Source organism: Haliotis rufescens, unplaced genomic scaffold (genome assembly GCF_023055435.1).
Source record: "Haliotis rufescens isolate VD_foot unplaced genomic scaffold, xgHalRufe1.0.p SCAF_20, whole genome shotgun sequence".
In the NCBI taxonomy this organism is placed as follows: Eukaryota; Metazoa; Mollusca; class Gastropoda; order Lepetellida; family Haliotidae; genus Haliotis; species Haliotis rufescens.
The window spans coordinates 18,398,615-18,424,791 of record NW_025963891.1 but is presented as its reverse complement, the minus strand read 5'-3'; the positions used below and the strand labels follow the sequence as shown (position 1 = coordinate 18,424,791).

The following is a 26,177-nucleotide window of genomic DNA, read 5'->3' as shown; positions in this document are numbered from 1 at the left end:
AACAAACAAACTTAAAATTACAAGCAAACACTCTCTGTGATGAGCTATCTCACCTCCCTCCGACAGCAAAAAAACTATCATTATGAATGTACAGCTCTGTGTCTAATACAGTATCTTAATGTAACTACATTCTGTCCCCGCAGGGTTCATCTCTCCAACAGGGGGCACTGCCAGGGTCAATGGCTACGACATCCGAGAGGACATTGTCAGCGTGAGAAGCAGCCTCGGTCTCTGTCCTCAACACGACATCCTATTTGACAGTCTCACAGTGGAGGAACATCTCAACTTCTTTGCCAAGGTCACTAGTCAATATTTACTTATCTGAGCAACTACTGAAACAGAACACAGGCCCTTGTGTCGTTGCTTAGATATTTCTAGATCCATCATGAGTGTCAGAAATGCACTATTCTATTATACCTTCACACAAGGCCAGACACCCCATACAGCACAGCTCACCTTGTATCACTGTTACTAAAGTGCAATCGCAGATCAGGCACAAAAACTTCATATCTACCTTGTCTAGGGTGACTATTCTATCAATTCCAATACATGACACCTCCCAATTCTTTATTGCTATGAAATAATACCGACCCAAAGCCGTCGACTCGCAACTTTGAAACCAACTGGGCACAAATGGCCTACATCAGACCCACACAGAATGGGTGTGTGTCAGAAACAGTTCTCCTCGAGCTGTGCTGTATGGAGTGTCTGGCCTTGTGTTAAAGGATCATAGGATAGTACATTTCTGACACTCGTGATTGATCTAGAAATATTTAATTCGACACAAGGTCCTGTGAGTCAGAAACCAATTTTCACCCTCTGTGCCCTGTTTTCAAATGCTCACCGAATTAAAGATGTGTACCTATGAAAGATGAACACAAGAAAGTCTGTCACAAGAGAATAATATTTGCATTTCTTTTACCGCTACAAGGCAAATGGAATTTTGACAGACAAATTTCTTCATTTCATTAATTTTTGACAGTCTTTTTTTACCATCATGTTCGCAATTTCAATACTTATGTTGAATCTGTTTCTTGTTTTCACAGTTGAAAGGTGTACCATCAGCCAAAGTGGCATCTGAGGTGGACCTTATGTTGAACAACATCGGACTGCAGCCCAAGAGGAAAGCCCAGTCGCGAACTCTGTCTGGTGGCATGAAGAGAAAACTGTCTGTGGGCATAGCACTCATAGGTGGATCTAAGGTAGATTGTCTCAGTGGGAAAACTGTGGGCATAGCATTCATAGGTGGATCTAAGGTAGATCGTCTCAGTGGGAAACTCTCTGTGGGCATGGCACTCATAGGTGGATCTAATGTAGATTGTCTCAGTCGGAAAACTGTCTGTTGGCATAGCACTCATAGAAGGATCTAAGGTAGCTAATCTCAGTGGGAAAACTGTGGGCATAGCACTCATAGGTGGATCTAAGGTAGCTAATCTCAGTGGGAAAACTGTCTGTGGGCATAGCTCTCACAGGTGGATCTAAGGTAGCTAATCTCAGTGGGAAAACTGTCTGTGGGCATAGCACTCATAGGTGTATCTAAGGTAGCTAATCTCAGTGGGAAAACTGTCTGTGGGTATAGCACTTATAGGTGGATCTAAGGTAGCTAATCTCAGTGGGAAAACTCTCTGTGGGCATAACACTCATAGGTGGATCTAAGGTATTTCATTTCAGTGGGAAAACTGTCTGTGGGCATAGCATTCATAGTAAGATCCATTGACGGGGGCACGGGTGGCCCAGTTGTCTAAGGCGCCACGATTCGCGGTGCAGATTGCGTCCCTTGGGCACGCCCGAAACCTATGATTGTGGGTTCTAATCCCGGTTCGCCCAGATTATGTTTCTAGGTTTGTCAGCACCATACCCGTGCTCGTGGGTTTCACCGAAGTGGTAAACGTCCGAGACCTGCATCACTTTGGGCTTTCCTCCCACATTGAGCTGACATGCCGCGATATAACTGGAATACTGTTAAAAGCTGTGTTAAACCCAACTCACTCACTCACTCATCTCAGTGGGAAAACTGTCTGTGGGCATAGCACTCACAGGTGGATCTAAGGTAGCTAATCTCAGTGGGAAAACTGTGGGCATAGCACTCATAGATGGATCTAAGGTAGCTCCTCTCAGCGGTTAAAATGTTGGTGGGTGTACACAGATTTGAGAATTATATTCTGCAAATCAGTAAACCAAGAAATAAGAAGAAGTAATCGTCTTCATGTCAATTAGATTGAGAAAACATTGTTCAGGAAACAGCTAGCAGTCAAGGTGACTTGTCTAATGTTCTACTGATTATCAGGTGGTGATCCTGGACGAGCCATCCTCTGGTATGGACCCGGATGCTCGTCGGCACATCTGGACCGTGCTGCAGAACAACCGGGCAGGCCGGACAATGGTGCTGACCACCCACTTCATGGACGAGGCTGATCTACTGGGGGACAGGATTGCCATCATGGCCGAAGGGGTTGTCAAATGTTGTGGCAGCTCTCTCTTCTTGAAGAATAAATATGGTAAGATGGAATTGATACATAATATCATCTGTTCCTGAATAACAGTTATATCTGCCCAGTGTCAAGATTTTATTCCATTTTCTAGCATCAGTGAATGAAACAGATTACCAAATTCCCTTCATCTCTCCTGTAGGTGCTGGCTACCACATTGATGGGTGTTTAGAGTTACCTGCCCTTATTTACGCCTTCCATCAAGCTACTCTGGCGATAGCCTGTTCGCGGAGCTCTCTATACTATTGCTGCCACCAGTCATAACTCCCCACTGTGATAGGTGGCCAAAACCATGCTTGGAGTTGAACTCGCAACTGAATGACCATTATGTTTACAAACAAGTGATGACTGTCGTGAGGCCGAATACACTTATCACTGCTTTATTACTTTCTTTCTTTGTCAATTTGAATTTCTGTTTCATTAAAACTATCGTGTTATTGATACAGTAAGAATATAGGGGGGAGAAATTGGTTGATTTTCCGTTAGTCTGCAATCTCGAACCAATCTGATTATTTAAAAAACAAAGTAAATTCATCTGGAAAACATTGTCAGTCATAAACCTTTTCTAAATGAAAAATGATGGCATTCCCAAAGACATAAACAAAAGTATGAACATGACTACTTTTGGGGTTAGAGGGCAAATTTCAAGATTCTTTTAATGGCCGCGCCCACACTGGTGGCAGTGATGTTACCGAGAGTGTAACGAAGGTGTCACGTGCTGGGAAGGAGCTTGCCCATCCATCTCTCCTGTAGGTGCTGGCTACCACATTGAAGTGTATTTAGAGTTATCTCCCCTTGTTTACTCCATCTCTCCCCCCTGCAGGTGCTGGCTACCACATTGATGTGTGTTTAGAGTTACCCCCCTTGTTTACTCCCTCCATCTCTCCCTGATGTTGGAACTGATTACCACATTGAAGTGTTTTTAGAGTTACCTGCCCTTGTTTACTCTTCCATCTCTCCTGTAAGTGCTGGCTCCCACATTGATGTGTGTTTAGAGTAACCCCCCTTGTTTACCCCCTCCATCTCTCCTGTAAGTGCTTGCTCCCACATTGAAGTGTGTTTAGAGTTACCTGCCCTTGTTTACTCCTCCAATTCTCCTGTAGGTGCTGGCTCCCACATTGATGTGTGTTTAGAGTAACCCCCCTTGTTTACCCCCTCCATCTCTCCTGTAAGTGCTTGCTCCCACATTGATGTGTGTTTAGAGTTACCCCCCTTGTTTACTCCCTCCATCTCTCCCTCATGTTGGAACTGAGTACCACATTGATGTGTGTTTAGAGTTACCTGCCCTTGTTAACTCCCTCCATCTCTTCCTCCTGTAAGTGCTGGCTCCCACATTGATGTGTGTTTAGAGTTACCCCCCTTGTTTACTCCCTCCATCTCTCCCTCCTGTAAGTGCTGGCTCCCACATTGATGTGTGTTTAGAGTTACCCCCCTTGTTTACTCCCTCCATCTCTTCCTCCTGTAAGTGCTGGCTCCCACATTGATGTGTGTTTAGAGTTACCCCCCTTGTTTACTCCCTCCATCTCTCCCTCTTGTAAGTGCTGGCTCCCACATTGATGTGTGTTTAGAGTTACCCCCCTTGTTTACTCCCTCCATCTCTCCCTGATGTTGGAACTGATTACCACATTGAAGTGTGTTTAGAGTTACCCCCCTTGTTTACTCCCTCTAACTCTCCTGTAGGTGCTGGCTCCCACATTGAAGTTTGTTTAGAGCTACCTGCCCTTGTTTACTCCATTTCTCCCTCCTGTAGGAGCAGGCTACCACATTGATGTGTGTTTAGAGTTACCCCCCTTGTTTACTCCCCTCATCTCTCTCTCCTGCAGGTGCTGGCTACCACATGGTCATAGTGAAGGAACCTCAGTGTGTGGTGGGGAATATCACTGCTCTTGTCACCAAGTACATCCCTGAAGCCGAGCTGGAGAGCAACATTGGTGCAGAGCTGTCTTACATCCTGCCCCAGGAGAGTTCCCACCGCTTCGAGGAGCTGTTCACCCAGCTGCAGCTGGAGCAGAAGCAGCTGGGCATCTCCAGCTTCGGCGCGTCAGTCACCACCATGGAGGAGGTGTTCCTCAGGTGGGGACCATCACACAGGAGTCTTGTAAAGCAGCACTTTGAGCTGTTATAGCTGAATCAATTAGAACAAAGCTTTGTGGGATCATATTAGAACAATTACTCTCTTCTTTTACAGATTTCAGGATGCAAAATATCAATATTAGATTAATTTCTAAAAAAGACCCATTTTAAAATAATTGTTTTAATACAATGCAAAACATATCATTTAATAATGCATTGACCACGGCATGTTTAATACATTTTCTTTCACTTTTGCAAAAGCTGTTTTGCCTGAATCAAGACAATATGTTAATCTGAAATTTCGAAGGTAATAGGTCCCCGAGCATTAAAAGGGATTACCGGTAGGTCAACTTCAACACCAAACTGAAATGTTTTCATTGCTGTTTCATGCAGTTTGTTTTATTTTTCAGAGTTGGAGAGGACAACAATAGTCATCTCCGAGAGAGGCTGCAGAAAGGGGGCGTGAACCTACCAGTCATGAAGGGCTCCCAAGGGGCTACTGGAGCTGATAACTCCTCCATCAACACGCACCTAGGTACTTCACAAACCTATTGAGCAAGGGTTACTTTCATCAGGAGGTAGCATTTGTCTCACGCTTGCTTGTTTGTTGATACCTAATTGCACAAGCCTGCATGACCTTAAGCATTGTCTTCAAGTGCTATTGAAAATACTTTCTGAGCGTAAATTGAACTGATGGAACTGACAAAACAAGTCAACAAATCTTGAAAAAAACTAGCGCTTGAAGATTATGTTTAACATGTTTAACAATTTGTTTTGATATTTACTAATTTTTTACTAATTTCACACATTTATAATATTATTTTTCACACAAATAACTAATCAGTACAGGAAATTTGTACTTTTTATTTGTACTGAAATTTATACACAAAATTAAAATAATCTGCTTAAATATAACAGATTTTACAGGTTAACAAAACTTTCATAATGAGATGCAGTCAGATTGTCCTGTACAGCCGTACACTACTGTACTGTGTGAAGCCCATTTCTGGTGTCCCCCGCCGTGATTTTGCTGGAATATTCCTAAAAGCGGCGTAAAACCATACTCACTCACTCACTACTGTACTAATGGTACTTCTGTTATTGGTAACTTATTATCAGGAATGAGGTGATGCTTGAATTTCAAATTCTCAAACGTACTTGATACTCGCAACAGTGTCAGCGGTACCGGCAGTAAGTGCTGTGTCCTCACCTATCTGTGACGCTGCTTATAAAACTGCTTGTATATGGTTAAAGGCAGCTTGTGTGTAGCCCCTTGTCTGTTAGCCTATGTAACCCCTAAAACTGCTACTTATCTTGTGGATAAGCAAAACATTACCAGTAGTCAGGAATCGTCATAAGAAATAGAATGCAGTGGCTTTCAATGATGGGACATTTTCAGTGGGAGGTACTGCATCAGGGAGAAGAAACCGCATTGAGTGTTATGTTTGAGATGTTTCAAACTCTGCGTTGAGTTGTAATTTTGTGCAATTAGTCCCTGTTTTGATCCATATTTGTTTTCTTTTTGCCCTCATTAATAGGCCCAACACCCTATTACCTGATCCTAAAGGGTACCAGCTGTAGGTCTCAAGAGATGAGTACAAAATGTCTGAGAATTGTTTGAACGGAGCTCTGACAAAAAGTATTTAGATACTCCCCTACACTATAAAACAATCTGATAACGTATACACTGAAGTTGACTGAAGCTTTATCTTTATTCAAACCATAAAAGTCAGAAGCTTTGTGTGCATTGTCAGAAAGAAATGCCAGTATAAGTAGTTTATATATGTTTATTCATTTATGGGAGGCCATAGGCCCATGTGCCTTTCAGTTATATATAGTAACACACAATTGAGGCAATTTACATTGAAAACAATACTAAAGTACAATATTAGGTCTTTGTACGTAATAATAGAGCTTCCTTCACATACCTAGCTACATTTATGAGTATACAGTCATTTTGGCTATTTTAAAGATTGCTAAAAGTATTAATACATGGATTATAATAGAATCTTACAGGAATATACTTTTGTCTTAATGATGCGTAAAACCTGCAGACAAACACAAAATGGACCTACCTCAATACAACCATTGTTTCATAGTCGACAAGAGCATTGTGAATAAACAATATCCTCTCTTCTGCCCAGAGTACTCAATATAGGCAATTCAATTAATCTCAAGAGGCACAGCATACGTCTATGGTCTCTATTTCTGAAAGCTGTAACATAATATTCCATATCCAATAATATCTTGAAGTGTGAATAATACCTTAATTTACAAGAATCATAAATTTTCATCTGTATACTCTGTTTGTTACAATCCAACAAACGCTGTCTTAACAGCTGCAAGAAACACTTAACATCACCAATATTCTGTTCGTGCCACACACCAAATCCATAAATGTCTAGTAAATATTTTACATGAGTTGCCCAAGTAATTCTATCACATTCATCCAGCTTCTTCATTTGCAGTGTCATTGGTGTCATTAGTGTCTTGTAGTGTCACCATGGAGTTCTAGATAATTTTCGTCATTAAACAATATGTCTAACCATGGATCCAGGTAGTCATCTGGGTACCCGGATCCTACACAGTACCCACCCGGCCCGAGTACCTTAGTCACTCAACCAAGCCTTACTCATTAATACAAACTTGTAGTTTCGCTCGTCATGTAGAAGACCCGGGTTCGATTCCCAACATGGGTACAATGTGTTGATCCCACTTCTGGTGTTCCCCGCCGTGATATTGCTTGAATTTTGCTCAAATCAAACTCACTCACTCACTTCTAGCGATTCCTGATTATGTAATTTTTATCTTTTGTGTTTTAACTCTTCCAATCTCATTAAAATCAGATCTTAGTTTTCGCTACCGCTAAAGCACGAGAAAGCTGCATTCTGATTGGCTAATGTCAACGTCTTGTCAGTAATTCCATTGGTCGGTCAGAGTTCACGAAAGGTCAGTCTGACGTGACCTACCGGTATAATGGGATGTCCTCAGATCTTTGTTTAGCGGCAACGAGAACTAAGATCTGATTTTAACTCTTCAATCGATTCTCTTCACACGATTTTATATTTCATCATAATATAATGCTTGCAATTCTTATCACTGATTAGCATGATCAGATGTGAAAAACATATTTTGAAATTTTAATGCATTCAGAAATTGTTATAACGTGGGAGTTTAAGTTTTGATCAGAAACATTTAAATAACATTGACTTTAACATACTTGATGTTCTCTTTCATGCTAGAAAGGTCACAAGTAAAATATAAGTATAGTTGCTTATTTCTTGACCAGTACTTATTACAATTACAAAAATCATTATTACACAAATCTGACTCGCAAGGATCCGGAGTAGAGTAGATCTTCTGCAACCCATGCTTGCTATAAAAGGCGAATAAGCTTGTTGTAAGAGGCGACTAACGGGATTGGGTGGTCAGGCTTGCTGACCTGGTTGATGCATGTTATCGTATTCCAATTGCGTAGATCGATACTCATGATATCAATCACTGGATTGTCTGGTCCAGGCACAATTATTTACAGACCGCCATCATATAGCTGCAATATTGCTGAGTGCGGCGTTAAACAACAAACAAAGACACAAACATAAATCAGTAATCCTAGCAGCTCTTAAGCCATCTATTACCTTACTTTATCAAATTTTCAAAGTGACAATAACAAGATTGCATCTGCATATTTTACAGTTCTATGTCAAATAGATAGTTATACATACATATTAACGGCTGAATAATAATGTTTGTATCTTATGTATATATAATGTATATACTGCTGCAAACCTATTTAATTACCCCTTGAAATACCCGGGAATATATTGAGATATATATTGATGATGGTAAATTAATGTGGTGATACTTGTTTGTTACAGAAACATGTTTTTAATCTTTTTTAGAAATAGTACATTGATGCCAAATTGTCTTTTCACATTTAATGAATGTATGACTCTGTAGTTAATATGATGAATATTTTGGAGGCTCATAACATTCATATATGTCTTATGTGATGGCTTGAAGTATCACTCCGCGAAACTTTGAGCCCTTCCTCCATTAACTTGAGCTACAGTGTCTTGGTGCTGTGTTTTATTGAAGGAACATATCATGGTCTTGTCATTTCTGTTGTTGAGCTTTGTCTAGTGAACAGGGCAGATAATCAGTAGACGTTTTTGGAAAATACCACCATGGCGATTCTGGGGTAGAATTGGTCCCCAGCAGCCCATATGTCTTAAGAGACAACTTATATTAATGGATCGGGTGGCCACTGCATGCCCACATGGCATGTATCATTGCTGATAATATCAATCATTTGTTTGTCTGGTCCATACTGGATTGTTTACTGGCCACGGCCATATTGCAGGAAAATGTTTGTGTGCAGTGTGAAATTACAAACAGCCAAATATATACATGAGTTTATGGGAATCACTACTCTGAGAACAAAGAATCTCAACAATTAATTTTCTTGTTTATTCACTTGTTTGCTATCTAAAGAGTATTAATGGCAGCTAAAACAGCCAAGTTCTATTTAGCTCACCTGAATCACAGGTATTTGGGGTTTACATCATTTTACACAGGTTTGCGATTTTTGCAGTAAGATTTTTTATTGCCCGGGTTTGAGTTTTCCCTCTGTTAGCACTTTACATGGATGTTTGTGGATTCAATTTTGAAATTTTATTGTATGAAAACAAATCATATAGGAAAAAAATTGCCGAAACTTTGGGTTGAATGATTTAGTTTTGCCATCTTAAGGATTATTAACACATATGTGACCTGTCAGGAGTTAAAAAAGGGCCTTATGGGTGCCAGGATACAATTGTGCTGAGACGTCATAAAGAAGGACGTTTGACATCAACTTGCCTCCGTAAAAATCGCCATATGTGCAGACTGTAAAAAAAGTATAGTATTTTTCCATCACTAGTTCGTAATGTGATAAAAACATTATTTCAAAGCATTTCAGCATACATGTCTACTTTCAATTAATCAGACATAAACAGTAATACATGTAAGCCTGAAAATGGGAATTTGCAGAAAATGAGTCCAAATGTTTGATGGCATGTCACTCCGTAATAAATATGAATTGAAGCTTATCAAATGTATTTTTGTGGTCCTAAGATACTGTTGTTTTAATATATAGTAAAAAGTCAAAATGTGATTTTTCACCCACAAGGTGCCTTATCTCATGGTTGGTCACATGAAGTAATTAGCTCCAGTGCACTAGCTAGAGCAAGTGTCCTGAATTGGAATAGTATCCTAAGGGCTAGTAGTATGTCAAACATGTCGTTTTGCAGACCAGTAGACTTTCAAGGTTATTTTGTATTAAAGAAGGGGGCGATAGGGTAGCTAGTCATCTCGCCAAAGACCCAGGCTTTGATGACCAAGATGGGTACAATGTGTGAAGCCCAATTCTGGGGTCCTCTGCAGTGATATTGCAAAAATATTGCTTAAAGAGGTGTAAGACCATGATTAAATTCTGTTCCTGCATAGGGGGTCATGTTTTTAAAAATAATTCCAAGCAACATTTTTCGTGCAGGCTTGTAATAAACAGTCAACTTTGACAGTTTACGCAAATGGTTTGTTTTCATGGAACTTACTGCATCCCATGCACTGAAACCTGACATGACATGTCTCTCATGTTCTTATGTTTCTCAGGTCATAGGAAGACATGACGACTGTAAAATTGAACAATTGCTACTTAACCTTATGACAGGGGGCACGGGTGGCCCAGTCGTCTAAGGCGCCGCGATTCGCTGTGCAGAGTCGCGTCCCTTGGGCACGCCAGAAACCTATGATTGTGGGTTCGAATCCCGGTTCGCCCAGATTATGTTTCTAGGTTTGTCAGCACCATACCCGTGCTCGTGGGTTTCACCGAAGTGGTAAACATCTGATACCTGCATCACTTCGGGCTTTCCTCCCACATTAAGCTGACACGCCGTGATATAACTGGAATACTGTTAAAAGCGGCGTTAAAACCCAACTCACTCACTCACTCACTAACCTTATGCCACATGTGATTCAGTGAACAAACTTGTACATTTAACAGATAACTGAAACTTGATGTTTCCCTTCCTGCAGATCTGGGACGGGAGCTGAGACGCAATGCTGGGATCGCGCTCTATGTCCAACAGTTTAGGGCCATGTTCGTCAAGCGCTTTCTACACACATTCAGGAACAAACTCGTCACAGCGTCACAGCTGATTGTGCCTCTTTTTTTCACTGTCATGGCACTTATCGTCCTTAAAATTTTCCCAGGGCCCACCGACTCACCAGCTCTCAAGCTCACCATTGACCAGTTCAAGAAAAACTATGTGCCCTATGCCACTGGATTGAATCCAGATGAATCTTTAAGCAACCTGGCTGCAGCTTATGTGAATCAGTTTGGAAATTCATCATCGGCCTTGACCTACATAAACAACATTGCAGGATTCAAAAAAGACCCTGACATCATAAAATATTTGAGCAAGAAAGGCGAAGAAGGAATCGGGAAATATAACATCAGATATGTAATTGCTGCATCATTTGAAGAAGGTACGGAGGCTGGTATCAGCAATGCTACAGCATACTTCCAGAACCAAGCCTACCACAGCCCAGCCATTGCTCTTGCAACGGTTGCAAGTGCTGTGCTTCAGTACATCACAAATGACTCCTCTTACTCTATGGAGGTGACAAACCATCCTCTCCCACGAACGGACAAGAACAGGGCCAATGATGAACTCACGCAAGGTACTGAAGGATTTACCATTGCATTCAATGTCTGCTTCGGAATGGCATTCTTGGCCAGCAGTTTTGTCCTGTTCCTTGTTAAAGAGCGGAGTGTCAAGGCAAAACACATCCAGTTTGTTAGTGGAGTCCACGCCTTCAACTTCTGGGCTGCCACGTTTTGCTGGGACATGTTCAACTATCTTGTTCCTTGTACTCTTCTCATCATCAGTTTTGCAGCATTCCAGATTGATGCCTACATCGTGGACTTCCACTGGGCAGGCATACTGCTGCTGTTTGTCATGTATGGATGGGCCATGCTGCCATTTATGTACCTGATGTCGTTCATCTTCTCCGTGCCAGCATCAGCGTACGTCTGGATCAGCATATTCAACATACTCTCAGGTAAGAAACATGACCATTTAAAAATTTTAGGTGTTAGACTTAAAAAAAATAAAAGAATTGGGTCTCAGGCAATGACTTTTGAAAATATATTGCCGGTGGGTGGTGTTTTTTTTTTTACTTCTTCAAACTACATGTAGTATGTAACCAAATAAACAGTTGTGTACCATCAACCTGGTAAAGGGCCTCGCTACATAAACAAGCATACAAACTCCTATTGCCGCCAAGACCATAACACGAGATGCACAGTAAAGCAGTGCTAATGTAAAGGGAAGTAACTGGGTGCCATATTAGATTGCATTGTTTTTAATTATGATTATTTTTATATTTTTTGGAAAAATAAAAATAAAAATGAAACATGCGGCTCATTTTATGGTGGTGGAGGTGCTGCCCGAGTACTAAGACTATTATTTTTTTGGCCTAATGGATTGGGGTGGAGAAGGGAAGCAAAGGATCCAAACAAAGTTTCACATCACATTATTGTCCTGGAAATCCAATACGAAATAGTCAATCCATTTCAATAGTCAATTCAGTTCTAATTCAGTAATAAGGGTTTTTATCTACTAGTCTACTTGAAAGTCGGCAATACAAATTATCTTTGCCTGCTAAATATGTGATGTACCATAATTGCTGTAATAAGCACCATGGGTCTTTAGAAAATTGAGAATTAGAGCTATTATTGAAACCATACACAAGTTAAATTTGTTTTCAGAGATTGAGCATTAGAGACCTTTTGTAAATGAAACTATAACCTTTCCGATAATAGTTATTTGGCAACGATAATCCTTTTCTACACTCTTGCATATTTTGTAAAATGATCACTAACATACACAAGAAAATAAGGACTGTCATGTAAGTTTTTAAGTTTTGTAAGGCTTAGTACAGGGCGATTATGAAGATAACTGCAGATTGGTCTAGATTTTGGTCAGGCAGATCCAGTAAGTTCTCTGCCTCATTCAAGGGATAGAAAGTCCTTTCAGTGTGGGTTAATCGTGAAGTATGAGATTCACAAGAAGTGTATATCTGGTGTTTCTCCTCCAGGTGTGGCTACAGTTCTGACCGTGGGTATTCTGGCCATCCCCCAGCTGGAGCTCGAGGATACGTCCCGGATCCTGGAGTGGGTCTTCATGTCGGTGTTGCCCAACTTCTGCCTCGGGCAGGGCCTGGAGGACTTCTACTCCAACTATGAGTTCCTACAAATATGCCAGATGCCTAAACCATCTACGATGTTTTGCAGTGATGGTAAATACACTATTTTGTTTTCAAAGTATTTTTGAATATTGTTTTGATCTAGCTGTTTTAGTGTCATATAGATAATTGTATAGATTAAGAAAAACAAGCATTTGCAGTCTATTAGTCAGTCAGTCACTCAGCTGTTAGGTCAGACACTCAGTCAGCTGTTAGTTCAGTCAATCAGCTGTTATATAGTTCAGTCATTAGCTGTTGGTTCAGTCAGTCAACTGTTAGTTCAGTCTGTCAGCTGTTAGTTCAGTCTCTCAGCTGTTGTATAGTTTAGTCATTAGCTGTTGGTTCAGTCAGTCAACTGTTAGTTCAGTCAGTCAGGTGTTAGTTCAGTCAGTCAGGTGTTAGTTCAGTCAGTCAGCTGTTATATATAGTTCAGTCATTAGCTGTTGGTTCAGTCAGTCAACTGTTAGTTCAGTCAGTCAGGTGTTAGTTCAGTCAGTCAGGTGTTAGTTCAGTCAGTCAGCTGTTATATATAGTTCAGTCATTAGCTGTTGGTTCAGGCAGTCAGTCAGCTGTTTGTTGAGTCAGTCAGCTGTTATATAGTTCAGTCATTAGCTGTTGGTTCAGTCAGTCAGTCAGTCAGCTGTTAGTTCAGTCAGTCAGCTGTTAGTTCAGTCAGTCAGGTTAGTTCAGTCAGTCAGCTGTTAGTTCAGTCAGTCAGCTGTTGGTTCAGTCAGTCAGCTGTTATATAGTTCAGTCGTTAGCTGTTAGTTCAGTCAGTCAGCTGTTCTGTCTCTCTGGACAATGGTAATTTCCCGAACATACCTATTTAATTGGTCTAGATTTTTGTTTGTTTCTGGTTGTTTTTTTGTTTGTTTATGATGGTACCCTATAAAACTTGCTTAAGTTTATTTCAATGGACTTCTTGAGGTTCCTACCCAGTGAAGATTCGAGTTAGAGTTTGTCTTCAGCAACCCATACTTGTCGTAAGAGGCAACTAACGTGATTGGGTGGTCAGGCTCGCCAACTTGGTTGATGCATCCCATCGTTGTCAAATTGCATAGATCAATGCTCATGATGTCAATCATTGACTCTTCTGGCCCAAACTCGATTATTTACAGACTGCCTCATATAGATGGAATATTGCTGAGTGCAGTGTAAAACAACAAACAAACAAATCATTCGGTTCCAGAATGCGTGGACTCTTGCCTGTACAACAACGAGAACTACTTCGGCTGGGCACAGAATGGTATTGGCCGAATGTTAATCTTCCTGGCTATCCAAGGTGTGGTCTACTTCAGCCTTCTATTTGCAATCGAACTCAACCTTTTCAAAAAGCTTTTCTATGCCATTCGCAACCTTGGCTCTGGAAGCAGACGGTCTTCATTCCTGTACAGACAACTCAGCAACACCGACAGTCAAATACAGGAAGACTCCGATGTCGCAACTGAGCGTGCTCGGTTGGCCAACCAATCCCTACATCAGTTGTTCCAGTCTGACAAGCTGCTTCTGCAGGAAGTAGTGAAGGACTATGACAACAATCGCGCCGTGGATCACATCTCTGTGGGGATTCCCCAAGGCGAGTGTTTTGGCCTTCTTGGTGTGAATGGTGCCGGGAAGACAACAACCTTCAAGATGTTGACGGGGGATGAAATCCTAACTGGCGGCAATGCTTTCCTTGATGGCTTCAGTGTCAAGTCAGATACACAAGAGGTTTGTGTGCAATCTTAATCTGTGAACACATGTTTATGGCCATCATGAATTTGGAAGCATGACAGTGTATAAAATACCCCCAAATTTCAGTCAGATAACCTGACTGGCAACTTTGCAAAGTTTGCAAATCAGATAGAATGTTTCCAGTCCATAACAAAACGGTAAACATCAAAATACTACTGTTTAATGTTAGTTCTCTGAAAATAACAATAAACTGGTGGATTATCAACTTAGTAACTTTAACTTTGAAATTTTATTCATCAATAATATGTTTAACGTTTGCAGTTAATTTATCTGTTACCCTGATCTTAAACTAGAAAGCTTAGGTAATTTAGGGAATACAATAATAGCCCAATCATTGATTGGGCATGCAACTTTTCAAAACTTTTCATTTGGTAGCATTTTGGTACAATACAAATGTTTACATAATACATTCCAAAAGTAACTCAAGTGCAAAAAGAATTAAATTTAAGGTTCGTAACTTGTTTTTTTCATGCTTGTTCATAGATATTACCCGGGGTACACATATGGGTAGATATCCCCAGTGTTCTTCAACAACAAGTAAAAATACTTCAGATATAACAAAACATTGTACAAGCTTTGGTACATTTTAGTTCTACATATATAAATGTCACCCCCACACACACTATATCTGTCTCTGAAATCTTGCTCTCTGAAATATGTCATTTTATTGGCTAGTATTAAACATTGCTATGTGAAACATGTCATTATGTTGGCTAGTATTAAACATTGCTATGTGAACATGTCATTATATTGGCTAGTATTAAACATTGCTATCTGACCCATGTCATTACATTGACTAGTATTAAACATTGCTATCTGACCCATGTCATTACATTGACTAGTATTATACATTGCTATCTGACCCATGTCATTACATGGACTAGTATTAAACATTGCTATCTGACCCATGTCATTACATTGACTAGTATTAAACATTGCTATATGACCGATGTCATGAAATTGACTAGTATTAAACATTGCTATTTGATGCATGTCATTGAATTGACTAGTATTCAACATTGCTATCGGACCCATGTGATGAAAATGACTAGTATTAAACATTGCTATCTGACACATGTCATGAAATTGACTAGTATTAAACATTGCTTTCTGACGCATGTCATTACATTGACTAGTATTAAACATTGCTATCTGACCAATGTCATGAAATTGACTAGTATTAAACATTGCTATCGGACCCATGTCATTAAAGTGACCAGTATTAAACATTGCTTTCTGACCCATGTCATTAAATTGACAAGTATTAAACATAGCTATCTGACCCATGTCATTATATTGACTAGTATTAAACATTGCTATCTGACCCATGTCATTACATTGACTAGTATTAAACATTGCTATCTGACCCATGTCATTATATTGACTAGTATTAAACATTGCTATCTTACGCATGTCATTACATTGACTAGTATTAAACATTGCTATCTGACCCATGTCATTATATTGACTAGTATTAAACATTGCTATCTGACCCATGTCATTACATTGACTAGTATTAAACATTGCTATCTGACCCATGTCATTACATGGACTAGTATTAAACATTGCTATCTGACCCATGTCATTACATTGACAAGTATTAAACATTGCTATCTAACCCATGTCATTACATTGACCAGTATTAAACATTGCTATCTGACCCATGTCATTACATGGAGTAGTATTAAACATTGCTATCTGACCCATGTCATTACATTGACTAGTATTAAACATTGCTATCTGACCCATGTCATTACATTGACAAGTATTAAACATTGCTATCTGACCCATGTCATTACATGGAGTAGTATTAAACATTGCTATCTGACCCATGTCATTACATTGACTAGTATTAAACATTGCTATCTGACCCATGTCATTATATTGACAAGTATTAAACATAGCTATCTGACCCATGTCATTATATTGACTAGTATTAAACATTGCTATGTGAAACATGTCATTAAATTCACAAATATTAAACATTGCTATCTGACCCATGTCATTACATTGACTAGTATTAAACATTGCTATCTGACGCATGTCATTAAATTGAATGGTATTAAACATTGCTATCTGAACCATGTCATTAAATTGACTAGTATTAAACATTGCTATCTGACCCATGTCATTACATTGACTAGTATTAAACATTGCTATCTGACCCATGTCATTAAATTGACTAGTATTAAACACTGCTATCTGACGCATGTCATTACATTGACTAGTATTAAACATTGCTATCTGACCCATGTCATTAAATTGACAAGTATTAAACATTGCTCTCTGACGCATTTCATTAAATTGACTAGTATTAAACATAGCTATCTGACCCATGTCATTAAATTGACTAGTATTAAACATTGCTATCTGACCCATGTCATTATATTGACTAGTATTATACATTGCTATCTGACCCATGTCATTATATTGACTAGTATTAAACATAGCTATCTGACCTATGTCATTATATTGACTAGTATTAAACATTGCTATCTGACCCATGTCATTATATTGACAAGTATTAAACATAGCTATCTGACCCATGTCATTATATTGACTAGTATTAAACATTGCTATGTGAAACATGTCATTAAATTCACAAATATTAAACATTGCTATCTGGCCCATGTCATTAAATTGACTAGTATAAAACATTGCTGTCTGACCCATGTCATTAAATTGACTAGTATTAATTATTGCTATCTGACCCATGTCATTACATGGACTAGTATTAAACATTGCTATCTGACGCATGTCATTACATTGACTGCTATTAAACATTGCTATCTGGACCATGTCATTAAATTGACTAGTATAAAACATTGCTGTCTGACCCATGTCATTAAATTGACTAGTATTAATTATTGCTATCTGACCCATGTCATTACATGGACTAGTATTAAACATTGCTATCTGACGCATGTCATTACATTGACTGGTATTAAACATTGCTATCTGACCCATGTCATTGAATTGACTAGTATTAAAAATTGCTATCTGACGCATGTCATTACATTGACTAGTATTAAACATTGCTATCTGACCCATGTCATTACATTGACTAGTATTAAACATTGCTATCTGACCCATGCCATTACATTGACTAGTATTAAACATTGCTATCTGACCCATGTCAATGAATTGACTAGTATTAAATATTGCTATCTGACCCATGTCATTACATTGACTAGTATTGAACATTGCTATCGGACCCATATCATTACATGGACGAGTATTAAACATTGTTATCTGAACCATGTCATTAAATTGACTAGTATAAAACATTGCTATCTGACCCATGTCATTGAATAGACTAGTATTAAACATTGCTATCTGACCAATGTCATTACATGGACGAGTATTAAACATTGCTATCTGACCCATGTCATTAAATTGACTAGTATTAAACATGGCTATCTGACCCATGTCATTACATGGACTAGTATTAAACATTGCTATCTGACCCATGTCATTACATTGACTAGTATTAAACATTGCTATCTGACCCATGTCATTGAATAGACTAGTATTAAACATTGCTATCTGACCCATGTCATTACATGGACTAGTATTAAACATTGCTATCTGACGCATGTCATTACATTGACTAGTATTAAACATTGCTATCTGACCCATGTCATTACATTGACCAGTATTATACATTGCTATCTGACCCATGTCATTACATGGACTAGTATTAAACATTGCTATCTGACCCATGTCATTACATTGACTAGTATTAAACATTGCTATATGACCGATGTCATGAAATTGACTAGTATTAAACATTGCTATTTGATGCATGTCATTGAATTGACTAGTATTAAACATTGCTATCTGACCCATGTGATGAAAATGACAAGTATTAAACATTGCTATCGGACACATGTCATGAAATTGACTAGTATTAAACATTGCTATCTGACCCATGTCATTACATTGACTAGTATTAAACATTGCTATCTGACCAATGTCATTACATGGACTAGTATTAAACATTGCTTTCTGACCCATGTCATTAAATTGACAAGTATTAAACATAGCTATCTGACCCATGTCATTATATTGACTAGTATTAAACATTGCTATGTGAAACATGTCATTAAATTCACAAATATTAAACATTGCTATCTGACCCATGTCATTAAATTGACTAGTATTAAACATTGCTTTGTGAAACATGTCATTACATTGACTAGTATGAAACATTGCTGTCTGACCCATGTCATTAAATTGACTAGTATTAAACATTGCTAACTGACCCATGTCATTACATTGACTAGTATTAAACATTGCAATCTGACCCATGTCATTACATTGACTAGTATTAAACATTGCTATGTGAAACATGTCATTATGTTGGCTAGTATTAAACATAGCTGTGTGACCCATGTCATTATATTGGCTAGTATTAAACATTGCTATCTGACCTTGTAATTATATTGACTAGTATTAAACATTGCTATCTGACCCATGTCATTACATTGACTAGTATTAAACATTGCTATGTGAAACATGTCATTATGTTGGCTAGGATTAAACATAGCTGTGTGACCCATGTCATTATATTGGCTAGTATTAAACATTGCTATCTGACCTTGTAATTATATTGTCCAGTATTAAATACTGCTATTTGAGACATGTAATCTGGCTATTATGAAACATTGCGATCTGACTCATGACAGTGCATTGGCTAGTATAAGACATCAACACTTTCAGGTGCAGCAGCGACTAGGATACTGTCCACAGTTCGATGCACTCATTGGTCAACTGACAGGGCGGGAGACGTTGACCCTGTACGCACGCCTCCGTGGTGTGATGGAGAGGGAGATAGCTGGCACTGTCAACAACCTCATCAACTCTCTGCTCCTCACTGACCATGCTGATAAACTGGCCCAAACCTACAGGTAGGGCTGGGTAGTAATATGGATAGTCTCTGGCCCAAGCTTACAGGTATGGCTGGGTAGTTATATGGATAGTCTCTGGCCCAAGCTTACAGGTATGGCAGGGTAGTAATATGGATAGTCTCTGGCCCAAGCTTACAGGTATGGCTGGGTAGTTATATGGATAGTCTCTGGCCTAAGCTTACAGGTATGGCAGGGTAGTTATATGGATAGTCTCTGGCCCAAGTGTACAGGTATGGCAGGGTAGTAATATGGGTAGTCTCTGGGCCAAGCTTACAGGTATGGCAGGGTAGTAATATGGATAGTGTCTGGCCCAAGCTTACAGGTATGGCAGGGCAGTAATATGGATAGTCTCTGGTCCAAGCTTACAGGTATGGCTGGGTAGTAATATGGATAGTCTCTGGTCCAAGCTTACAGGTATGGCTGGGTAGTAATATGGATAGTCTCTGGCCCAAGCTTACAGGTATGGCAGGGTAGTAATATGGATAGTCTCTGGGCCAAGCTTAAAGGTATGGCAGGGTAGTAATATGGATAGTGTCTGGCCCAAGCTTACAGGTATGGCAGGGCAGTAATATGGATAGTGTCTGGCCCAGGCTTACAGGTATGGCAGGGTAGTAATATGGATAGTGTCTGGCCCAAGCTTACAGGTATGGCAGGGCAGTAATATGGATAGTCTCTGGTCCAAGCTTACAGGTATGGCTGGGTAGTAATATGGATAGTGTCTGGTCCAAGCTTACAGGTATGGCTGGGTAGTAATATGGATAGTCTCTGGCCCAAGCTTACAGGTATGGCAGGGTAGTAATATGGATAGACTCTGGGCCAAGCTTACAGGTATGGCAGGGTAGTAATATGGATAGTGTCTGGCCCAAGCTTACAGGTATGGCAGGGCAGTAATATGGATAGTCTCTGGTCCAAGCTTACAGGTATGGCTGGGTAGTAATATGGATAGTCTCTGGTCCAAGCTTACAGGTATGGCAGGGTAGTAATATGGATAGTCTCTGGCCCAAGCTTACAGGTATGGCAGGATAGTAATATGGATAGTCTCTGGCCCAAGCGTACAGGTATGGCTGGGTAGTAATATGGATAGTCTCTGGCCCAAGCTTACAGGTATGGCAGGGTAGTTATATGGATAGTCTCTGGCCCAAGCGTACAGGTATGGCTGGTTAGTTATATGGATAGTCTTTGGTCCAAGCTTACAGATATGGCTGGGTTGTTATATGGATAGTCTCTGGCCCAAGCTTACTGGTATGGCAGGGTAGTAATATGGATAGTCTCTGGCCCAAGCTTACAGGTATGGCTGGGTAGTTATATAGATAGTCTCTGGTCCAAGCTTACAGGTATGGCTGGGTAGTAATATGGATAGTCTCTGGCCCAAGCTTACAGGTATGGCAGGGTAGTTATATGGATAGTATCTGGCCCAAGCGTACAGGTATGGCTGGTTAGTTATATGGATAGTCTTTGGTCCAAGCTTACAGATATGGCTGGGTTGTTATATGGTTAGTCTCTGGCCCAAGCTTACTGGTATGGCAGGGTAGTAATATGGATAGTCTCTGGCCCAAGCTTACAGGTATGGCTGGGTAGTTATATAGATAGTCTCTGGCCCAAGCTTACAGGTATGGCAGGGTAGTTATATGGATAGTCTCTGGCCCAAGCTTACAGGTATGGCAGGGTAGTAATATGGATAGTCTCTGGGCCAAGCTTACAGGTATGGCAGGGTAGTAATATGGATAGTGTGTGGCCCAAGCTTACACTAAGTTACAGGTATGTCAGGGTAGTAATATTGATCGCTCTGTGATTGCTTTGTGGAACAGAGCCCTGAGCGGTATTTCTATAGCACATCACCTTAATTTGGGGGGAGATCCCAAGATGAAGCAGGTTGTGAAAATATACCACTTTCCTCAAGCATAAGTACAGTGCTCTCAATCATATTCAGACACATTCCATCCTAACACGTCCAAGGGGACCGTGAAGATCCCGGGTAGAATAGGTCTTCAGCAACCCATGCTTGCAATAAAAGGTGACTTTGTTTGTTTAAAGAGCAACTAACAGGATGGGATGGTCAGCTTGCTGACTTTGTTCATGCATGTCATCATATCCCAATTAGAAAGATCAATGCTCTTGATATCAATCACTGGATTGTCTGGTCCAGACATGTTTATTTACAGACAGCCGTCTTACAGCTGGAATACTGCTAAGTGAGGCGTTAAACAACAAACAAAATAGAACATCTAAGGGACATAACTGTGCACAGTGAGTTAGTAGCCCATGCAGTTGAGCTCTTCATAAAATCTTCCCTTGGCCTTAAGATACCTTCAGAATTAGTCTTGATTGTTATTTTGTTTATGATGGTATTGGTTCTTCTTTGCCTATGTCTATTTTAGAGACATTTCTTTGTAGAGATTGTGCATGTTATTAATGTTCAGTTATCAATCAATTATTTTGCCTTTAAGTATACTTTTGAGGTCATGAGAAAATATGACATTTATTAATGTGTAAGGCATTTTTTTAGACTGTGTACAGAAACACAGACTAGGGATGGAATATCTCTGTCCTATACTTCAGAATAATAGGAGTCAGAAATATAACAGAAATACTGCGATTTAAATTTGAACTTACTCACAGAAAACAAGGAAGGGATTGTTTAGATCCATGGTTGACTGGATCCTGAAGACTGACTTGACACAGTAGAATTCGTGACTAACTCAATTACTTTGGGGCAAGCCGAATAGTGACTCATGCCCCACTCGTCGCCATTTTTGCGACTGGGTTCCGTCTAAGCGCAAACAGGTATAGCTAAAAGAATTGTCAACTCGATGTGTAATGAATCCCCCATATGTCAAATATATTCCAGATGCTATTGAAAACACACCAGGACTTACGTTATTATACAGTACGACTGAACACATTTATCTAACTGTATCTTGGGTATATTTTAAAATGTAAGACATATGTAAAATCTAAACTTATTCCTGAGGAAATCTTTGACCGTGCTTTCTGACTGGTTTGTCGTATTTTTGCACATAAGATTCAGCGAAAGGGAGACAAGTCTTCTTGCAGGTTACGGAAAGGGGCGAGTGGTGACTAATGACATAGTAGAAGAGTCAATGAAACTTCAATATTTAAATCAACTTGAACAAATTTACTCTTCTCCTGTTGCTGATATTTCAGTGGAGGGAACAAAAGGAAGCTCAGCACTGCTATCGCTCTTGTTGGCAACCCACCAATCATATTTCTGGATGAACCAACAACAGGTATGGATCCTGTCGCCAGGAGACTGTTATGGGATGCCTTGGCAACTGTACGGGACAGCGGGAGGACGCTGGTACTCACATCTCACAGGTAAGTCCTGAATACCTCATGCGTAACCTGGCTTATTGGGTACGACCTCTCCATAGTGACAAGGTTGGGTACTCGTGCTATCAACCACTGGCTTGCCTAACCCAGACTCAGTAGTGTACCAGCTACTGTCGTAAGAGGCGACTAACGGGATCGGGTGGTCAGGCTCGCTGACTTGGTTGATGCACGTCATCGATCCGAATTGTGTGGATCAGTGCTCATGGTGTCAATCACTGGATTGTCTGGTCCAGACTCGATTATTTACAGACCACCATCATATAGCTGGAATATTGCTAAGTGCAGCGTAGGACAACAAACCAAAAAAAACCCCAAAGCCAGTAACAATTTTAACAAGATGATGTTTATGGGTTGTACTGTAAACAGAGTACAAATTGTTCACACTCTAAACCGAAAATAATGGTCATTGTCATCATGTTCTGTTGAGCATTTATCTATCCCTTTACTCTGCTGTAAATAAAGTTATCTTATTCAAGAATATATAAATATATACACACACACACACACACACACACACACACACACACACACACACACACACACACACACACACACACACACACACACACATATATATATATATATATATATATATATAAATATATATATATATATATATATATATATATATATATATATATATATATATATATTCAATGAAAGAAATAAAATTCAAATGGAGCCCAGAACAATCCTTAATTTCAGAGCAGAGGTAATCTAGACTTGCCAAATCATTCTAGACTTTAGCTGGAATTTCTGACAGACTAATACATGAGGAATTAAATTTAAATTTAAGGACAATCCTTTTTCTTTCCCATTGGCGGTTGAGTAGCCTAGTGGTTAAAGCGTTCACTTGACACGCTGAAGACCCAGGTTTGATTCCCGACATTGGTACAATGTGTAAAGCCCATTTCTGGTGTCCCCCACTGTTATATTGCTGGAATATTGCTTAAAGCGGTGTAAAACCATACTCACTCACTCAGTGTTAATTAGAAGAGTGTGAGGAGAGAACTAACTCACTTCCCATTCAGTGAAACATTCCTGGAACCGTACAAATCTTCCGTACAATTTTTCACATGAATTGTTCAAAGCATACTTTTGAAGAGGTCACGTATATTTGTGCTCTGTTTTCATATTGACCACGGTTTGAAAATGAAAATGAAATTGTTAAACCAAGAAATACAAAATTACAGCCCTAATTCTGTTTTGTTTCTCTGCAGCATGGAAGAGTGTGAAGCCCTATGTACGAGAATAGCCATCATGGTCAATGGTCAGTTCAAATGCTTGGGAAGCACACAACATCTCAAGAACAAATTCGGTGAAGGTTATACCTTGATGGTCAAGGTCTCCTATCCTGAAGGTGACCTTGAACCTGACCTTGAACCTTTAAGGGCTTTCATTGAAGGTCAGTTCCCTGGGAGCATTCTCAAGGACATTCATCAATGCATGTTACATTATCACATAACTGATACACGTTTCACATGGGCACAGCTGTTCGGGACGATGGAACGAGCCAAGGACACGTACCACATTGAGGACTACCTCGTCGGGCAGACGACACTTGAACAAGTGTTTATCAACTTTGCCAGGTCACAAAAAACACCAAATGAGGCAGTGAAAGGATGTATGTCTTGGTGTTGTTAATTATATTGGATATGGACATCAGAGAAATAAGTCACAAAATAGTTTTTATTGAATCAAGGAATTGTTCAAATAACCATGACTACACATTTGTTGACATTTATGTCTTTTCTGTAACCAGAGCATAATATAGAATGTAGATATTAAACAAAATGTTTACTAAGGCTTTAAAAAATAAAAGAATTGGTTCTCGGGCAATGGTTTTTGAAAATATTGTGTGGGTGGGCAGTGTCTTTTGTTGTTTGGTTTTGCTATCTAGTTTGTAACCAGATCAACAGTTGTGTAACCAAATAAACAATTGTAAACCTTGGAAAGGGCTTACCTACATAAATGTATTCCTTGATGAGTAAAATACTGGAAATACAGTATTTGACAACCGTTGGACTTGGCATATTTAAGGTATTTTATTTTTTTTAAATGGAATTAAAAATGATATGGCAATGAACTTAATGATGTTGTGGGCGGTGCCTGAGAACCGAGACTATTATTTTTTTTAGCCTCATATATTTTGAATATAGTTTTACAACTGTATTTTAACCTGTTTGAAGAAGAATGTCACAATCATGACAGAACTATTTCAAAGGAATAGTTTTTAAACATTCCAAGACAAGAAGTATTCATATTTTTCTAATTGTAATCATCAGGTTACCTCTTTATGCAAAGAACAATCTGCATGTCTCACTTAAACTTAGAACGACAGCCATTTGTTATTTTTTAATATAAAAGCAAACCCTCAAAGTTTGTTACTTTACCTGTGACACTTCTGATTGGCATAGACAAAGGGAGAGCACTCAATGTTTACAGCAGTGGGTGTCCGATTGGAGTTGCTTCCCTTCCCTCAGAAAATGTCCATGTGCTGTTTTTCTTCAGTGTTGTAAATGCTTGTGAGACATGGTGGTGTGTTTGACAAAAGTCAAGTACTGTATTTGACGGAATAAGCTCCCAGGGCGCTCTCAAATTAGAAATGGGGGGGCTTTTATAAGAATAATATTTTGGTGAAAAAAACCGTTGAAAGATAAGTTTTGTGGTTTATGCTGACAGCCTTAAATGTTTATATACGACAGATACATTTTTCCAGAATTTAATTGCCCATAATTAAGGATGCATATAACACACGAGTGCGTATTATACGCGAATACATAAATCTTGTGTACATTGATCAATCAGAAGGGGTGCTAATTAGGATTGTTCACTAGCCAATATATTATCAAATATTGCCGTGGGCGCTTATTAAGAGCAGGGCGCTTATTACGTCGAATACGGTATGTATATTCTCTTGTGATAGAGTGAGCAGCTGTGATATGGTCTTATATTACCCACAGGGTTAGAAATAACCAAGTTTATAAAAATCGTATGTAAACTAGTTCAAATATCACTTCACACGCACCAGTGTATTGTTTCGTCATCCGGACAGCATTGTTGACATCATTCAAATCTTATTGTGACATAAGGTCAGAATGACGTCACATTAGAAACAACGTCAAAGCTGAAGATTGTTGACGTCTTCCGACAATTGTGGATTTCCTAGACCGGGTTTTTCTAAAGGGGAGCTCAAAACGATTAAGAAATAACACAGTAGATGTTTCGGTATAGATCCTTATACTGTTGTCAAGCAAGACTGCTTGCTTAACAACAGTATAAGGATCTATACCGAAACTTTACAGTAATTTAGTTGTTATCCATAAATTGT

The 26,177-nt window shown here is 39.4% G+C and overlaps 1 protein-coding gene across 2 annotated transcripts in view; it reads left to right on the top strand.

Moving 5' to 3' along the window:
- Window positions 1–25,543, top strand: part of LOC124128363 (phospholipid-transporting ATPase ABCA3-like) — a 48,581-nt gene extending 23,038 nt beyond the window's left edge. Inside the window, exons 10-20 of one of the 2 annotated variants that reach the window (XM_048400907.1) lie at window positions 144–298; window positions 1,047–1,202; window positions 2,288–2,498; window positions 4,313–4,562; window positions 4,973–5,097; window positions 10,638–11,666; window positions 12,705–12,905; window positions 14,041–14,561; window positions 19,308–19,495; window positions 22,661–22,831; window positions 24,067–25,543. In XM_048400907.1, the coding sequence (XP_048256864.1) occupies window positions 144–298; window positions 1,047–1,202; window positions 2,288–2,498; window positions 4,313–4,562; window positions 4,973–5,097; window positions 10,638–11,666; window positions 12,705–12,905; window positions 14,041–14,561; window positions 19,308–19,495; window positions 22,661–22,831; window positions 24,067–24,490 (3,431 nt within the window). In that variant the 3' untranslated portion in view covers window positions 24,491–25,543. Of the gene's footprint in view, window positions 1–143; window positions 299–1,046; window positions 1,203–2,287; window positions 2,499–4,312; window positions 4,563–4,972; window positions 5,098–10,637; window positions 11,667–12,704; window positions 12,906–14,040; window positions 14,562–19,307; window positions 19,542–22,660; window positions 22,832–24,066 lie in introns of those variants that run through there. The other variant, XM_048400908.1, reaches the window with a different exon arrangement.
- Window positions 25,544–26,177: the final 634 nt, after the last annotated feature.